At 52.3% G+C, this 6,000-nt stretch overlaps 1 protein-coding gene across 1 annotated transcript in view; it reads left to right on the top strand.

Annotated features, from left to right (window-relative positions):
* Nucleotides 1–2,785: 2,785 nt before the first annotated feature.
* LOC140719215 (uncharacterized) overlaps nucleotides 2,786–6,000 on the top strand; it is a 53,566-nt gene continuing 50,351 nt past the window's right edge. The window contains exon 1 of the mRNA XM_073033653.1: nucleotides 2,786–3,987. Within this exon, the coding sequence (XP_072889754.1) occupies nucleotides 2,948–3,987 (1,040 nt within the window). The 5' untranslated portion in view covers nucleotides 2,786–2,947. The remainder of the gene's footprint in view (nucleotides 3,988–6,000) is intronic.

The following is a 6,000-nucleotide window of genomic DNA, read 5'->3' as shown; positions in this document are numbered from 1 at the left end:
TGGATCTTCGTTCTGGGAATAGTGACCTGCATCCAAGATAGCCCCTGCATTGTAAGAGCAGAAAGGGTTGGGTGCAGTGTTATTCACCAAGGAAAAGGTCAGTTCCTTCAAGCTGTTTTTATTTCCTTCATCGTGAATCCTTCGGACGAGGCATATTTTGACTGGGATCAGCAGTAATGTCATGTCGAGGAATTTGTTACTTCAGGAAAGTCTCTCCTAATTGACTGTATAAATCATTTGGACTTTCACATTTATCACTTTAAGAACTGTTCGAGTTGCCGTATAGCAGTTAACTTCCGGTTAAGTTAGTCGTTTGTTTACTTTTCATTTTTATTGAGCGGACTTTAAATAAATGTTTATTTTTTTAAATAAAAAAACCTGTCTCAATTCTATATTCATTGTTGCTGTATTGTAACACTCCTAACTATATAATTTATATTGGCCGACGGTGTAGTGGCGTCAGGGAAATGGTCCCAGGTTCAAAGCCAGCCGACTCCTTGCATGTTTTCCAACCCTGCATGAGGCCTGTAAAAAAAGACTGTGTGTGAAAAAAATCAGCTGTTTATTCATTTCCTAAGATGCTGCCTGACTTGCTGAGTTTTTCCAGCATTTTGTGTGTGTGTTGCTTAGGAAGCGGAACATTCCCCCCCCCCCCCAACCCACCCAACCCCTCAGCCATCTGAGGATTGCTTGCCAATACAGTTTCTCTATAAAACCTTCCTTCTGGCTGAGCTGTGTACACTGACAAATGTTCCTGCTAATAATTTTACGTTTTCAGAGTGAGTAACACTCTATTTCTTACATCCTTACATGATTTTTACTCCTCATGTATGTGAAGGATGTAAGAGATAAAGTCAATTCAATTCAATAACTGCAACCTTCTCCCCACCATCCAAAACCGGTAGTGCCTCAAGCTTTCTATTTCATCCCTTTTCTGTATCAGACCCCAAACTTCCACCACATGGTTCCCTTTCCCAATGTTACATTCTCCAGCACATTTCCTTTGCCCTTCTCACTACTTTTCTAACTATGGTTTGAGCTCTTTGAAAGAGTAAAACTGCCTAACTTTCTTAGAAACTTTAACCTGGCTCTTTCACAGTTCTTTTCCATTCATCCATCCACCCGCCCACCAGGGAACAGCCTTCCTTTTATTATCTGGGAATTCATGCTCAGGTATTGAGGTGAGGACATTGCACAGAGTTTTAATAACTGGCCCTCTACTTTCTCTTCTGAAGACCTTTAATGGTGGTTGGCAGTCCAACTTAATGGTGCATTACCGCCACCAACTGGATTGGAGTGTGGTGTAGAAAGTTGGGAAATAAAACCCCTACTAGTTCTTTATCAAATGAAAACTAAATTTATAGATTGTAAATAATGAAAGAAAATATCGTGAATTAAAGTCACCTCCATAACTTTGTAAAGTTTTAAAATAAAAATTATCAACCCCCCAAAATAGTAGTGTTTCTTCTTTCACCTTAATATGCTTCACTTTGTAAAAGAATGTGTTCAACTATTTCATAATGATGACAAAACCCACACACCCCAGAGTGAGGTTTTCCAACAAGATAATTAAGGAATAATTAAGCAGAGTACTGTCAAGTCATTATAATCCCTTCCCTTCTTGTCTTGCCCCCAGCAATCCAACAGTTTTATGTATTCTGTAAAGGTGTCTCCCTTTAATGCCCATCATCCCACAAGTCTTGCCATAATCCCCCAGTTCTTAACTTCACCAACCCCTTAGCTTCTGATTTTCTAAGTGGAAGGTCTATATCCACAGTTGAACTTTTAACAGCTCTTCTGTCCAAACAATCAACCTGCTCATTCCCCTCAACACCTCTATGTGCAGGGACCCATAAGAAGATGCACGTAAACCAATACTCTGAATATTAAATAAAGTACTTTGCAAGGACAAATTTCCTCCACCTACTGTAAGCTCAAAATGATGGCAACCAATTCGGCTGTGTAAATGGTTAGTAAGACGTTTTCTTTATTGTTACCTGTAATTCAAGCACAAAAAGAGCAGAACCAGTTAAATTAAAGTTAAATTGTCTTTTGATCCATCAGTAAGAATGGTTATTATATCACAATAAATTTCCTGAACATATTGATGAACCAACGGACTCAGGCAACCAGAATCCTTACGCTTTATCAAATCTGAATCTGGCCCCGCCCCTTAAGGTCGGCGCATGCTCCTTGGCCGCCCCATGAACCGGGACAAAACACCTGTGACGCAAGTACGTAACCACGCCCACTTGCCGACCGCCCCCTCACCCTCAAGAAGGTGGGCAAGCGCGACGTGATGAGGCGATGAAACAGCCGGGAGGTGGGAGGTTGTCGTCGTGAAGCCGGTCTCCCATTGCAGAAGGGGCAGATCAGTCGCCCCACCTATCCGTCCCCTAGCGGTAGGGATGTGAGAAGCGAATGCGCTCTCTGATTGGGCGATCGCAATCACGGGTGCCTAACCCAGCCCTACCATTGGCGATCCTGGGCTGTGAGAAAGAAGGCGGGTATTTGGCGGGGTAAACAGTCCCTAAGAGGCGATTAATCCCCACGTGATCCACCCATTCTGCCCTGCAATTGGCCAGCCTGGGCCGCCTAGGAGAAGGCGGGTAGTGCGCTCTTTGATTGGGAGAGCGTCCACACGTGATCCGCCCATTCTGTCCCTGCCATTGGCAGGTCAGAGCCGCTAGCCTGGGAGGTTTTGTGAGCGAAAGCGGGCGCCGATTGGAGGCGCGCCCCGGACACGCTCACGTGACATTCCCATCCCGGCCCTGCCATTGGCTGGGCGCTGCGACGCTGGCGACGGGAGCGCGCACGCCGGTGGCAGAGGGGCCGGGCCGCCCGCCGCCGCAGCAGCATCGCCGCCGCCCGTCGGCTGTCAGGGCGGCCGCAGGAGGAGGAGCCGCCGCCGTCGCCGTCGCCCGGCCGCCGCGTCAGGACCTGTCTCATGGCCGGCAGCCCCGGGCCGCTTCCCCTGCCGCTGGCCCGTTCCGGCAGCGCCTCCGATTCGCCCAGCTCCAGGTGCGCGCCTCAGTCTGCCGACAGCTACCCGGAGAGCGCGCGCGGTCAGACAGGCCCTGGGGGCACGCGAGAGCACGGGGACCGGGATCCAGGGAACGCGCGCGATGATCAGCAAGCGGAGAACGTGCACGATCGGCGCCCTAGGAGCGTACACGGTGATGGGCACCCCGGGGGCGAGCGCGATGATCAGCATCCGGAGGGCGTGCACGATGCCCGGCTCACCGATAACGAGCGCGATGATCAGCATCTGGAGCGCGTGCACGAACAACGCCCTGGGTTCGTGCACGATGATCGACCCGGGAGTGAGCGAGTCGACGAGCATCCGGGGAGCGGGCACGAAGATCGGCGCTCCAGGAACGTGCACGATGAAAAGGGACCCAGAAGCGTGCACGAAGATCGGCGCCCTGCGAGCGTGCCCGATGACAAGCACCCCAGAAATGTGTATCAGCCTGCTGCCCAGCACCCAGAGAGCGTACACGAGGATCAGCGCACTCCCGCGAGCGGGCATGGTGACGAGCGTCCCGGGAGTGTGCACGAACCCCCCGGGAGTGTGCACGAGCCCGCTGAGCAGTGCCAAGTGGTACCAGGGTCTGTGCCTGATATACAATTGCCTCCCTCCCTTTCTGCTGACCCCTCTCCTCTGGCTGCGGACACTGACCCCTCCCTTCCAAAAGTCTCTGACCACCCATGCCCTCCACCTGTGGACATCAACCCTACCCCACTAGCCCCCCTTCCGCCCTCTCCTCGGCACCGGTTTCAAGCCCAGTTCCAGCCGGATGCCCTGTCAGTGGCGGACTCTGTGTGTGGGGGACTGGATTCAGTCTCGCTGTATGGCACAGTGGAATCCCTGTTGCCCGAGGATGCCAGCTCGCTGGGTTCAGACTCCGAAGTCAACGGCAGCACCGCCTCTGGCCGCCGGACCGACAAATACGGCTTTCTGGGCGGTGCCCAGTTCAGCAGTGCACTGTGAGTAGGGCCAGGGTTTGGGGGCAGGAGGAGGGTTGGGTGGGTCAGGAGGGATGGGGAGGAGCGGGCATGGGACAGCAGCAGGTCTGGACGTTCGGTTAGGTTGGAACAAGGTGTGTGGTTTGTAACTGAGAGAGTTGTGCTATGGAAGGTAGGGTTGATGTAGGAGGTACCAGTATAGACATTATTATTCTGTGCTTTCCGTTCATTATGAGCCGTGTCGTGTGATATGGCCCATAATGGTCTTTCCATGATCATGATTGTTCTTGGCAAATTTTTCTCTGGAAGTGTTTTGCTATTGCCTTCTCTTGGACAGTGTCTTTATGAGACGGGTGACCTCAAACCATCATTAATGCTCTTCAGAGATCGTCTGCCTGGTGTCAGTGGTCACACAATCAGCTGCTCACGTGACCATCCACCACCTGCTCCCATGCTTTCGCGTGACCCTGATCGGGGGTAAGGGGGCTAAGCTGGTGCTACACCTTGCCCAAGGGTGCCCTGCAGGCTGGCAGAGAAAATGAGCACCTTACACCTCTGTTGGCAGAAACGTGTCTTCACCCTGTCACCCCAAAGATCCAGTGATAAGCAAATCTTGCATATTGTTTATACAGATCAAATCACTTCACAGTGCATTGGGGTGGAACAAGGTAAAACAATAGTAATGCAGAATCAAGTGTAAAAGCAACTGAAAAGTGCAGGTGCATGTAAATGATGAGGTGTGCGAGATCATAACAGAGGTAAATTGTGAGGTCAGGAGGCTGAGTGATCATACGAGGGATCCATTCAGGAGTCTGATTATAGTGGGATAGAAAGTGTCCTTGAGCCTTATGGTACGTGCTCTTAGGGTTTTCCATCTTCTGCCCAGTGGCAGGAAGGAGGAGAGTCTTTGATTATTCTGGCTGCTTCACTGAGAGAGTGGGAAGTGTGGACAGAGCCCATGGAGGGGGAACTATTTTTGTGAGTTGGGGCTAATGGGTGAGTTAGGACAAACGAAGGGAGGGGAATACAGGGGAGAGGATTTGGGAGGCAGGTAGGGAAGATGAAGGTATGTTGCTGAGCAGGATGTAGGCAGGAGGAGGTAAGTAGATCCATAGGAGGTAGGTGGGGGGGTGAAGGAGGTACGTAGGGCTGTAGGAGGTGAGCAAGAAGAGAGCGGGGATGGGGAGAGGGTAGGCAGGAGGGAGTCCACGGCCCCCAGAAAACGGTCGCACATGTCATTAGGGTGGTGAAGCAGGCTGACGATATGATTGCCTTTATTGGTCACTACACAGAATTCATGGGTTGGAAAGTTGCTCTGCAGCTTCGTAAGGCTACATCTGGAGTGTCGGATTCAGTTCTGGTTGGGAGCGGTTGCTTTGGAGAAGGGGCAGAAGGGAGCCGTTACAATGGGGGTGCGGGTAGGGGGGGTTGCTTTGGAGAAGGGGCAGAAGGGAGCCGTTACAATGGGGGTGCGGGTGGGGGGGGGGTTGCTTTGGAGAAGGGGCAGAAGGGAGCCGTTACAATGGGGGTGCGGGTGGGGGGGAGTTGCTTTGGAGAAGGGGCAGAAGGGAGCCGTTACAATGGGGGTGGGGGGTTGCTTTGGAGAAGGGGCAGAAGGGAGCCATTACAATGGGGGTGGGGGGTTGCTTTGGAGAAGGGGCAGAAGGGAGCCGTTACAATGGGGGTGCGGGTGGGGGGGGTTGCTTTGGAGAAGGGGCAGAAGGGAGCCGTTACAATGGGGGTGCGGGTGGGGGGGGGGTTGCTTTGGAGAAGGGGCAGAAGGGAGCCGTTACAATGGGGGTGGGGGGTTGCTTTGGAGAAGGGGCAGAAGGGAGCCATTACAATGGGGGTGGGGGGTTGCTTTGGAGAAGGGGCAGAAGGGAGCCGTTACAATGGGGGTGGGGGGGTTGCTTTGGAGAAGGGGCAGAAGGGAGCCGTTACAATGGGGGTGGGGGTGGGGGGGTTGCTTTGGAGAAGGGGCAGAAGGGAGCCGTTACAATGGGGGTGGGGGGGGTTGCTTTGGAGAAGGGGCAG

This window comes from Hemitrygon akajei, chromosome 31, assembly GCF_048418815.1.
Source record: "Hemitrygon akajei chromosome 31, sHemAka1.3, whole genome shotgun sequence".
Lineage (NCBI taxonomy): Eukaryota > Metazoa > Chordata > Chondrichthyes > Myliobatiformes > Dasyatidae > Hemitrygon > Hemitrygon akajei.
The sequence above is the reverse complement of the archived record's forward strand: the minus strand, read 5'-3'. Positions and strand labels throughout refer to the sequence as shown.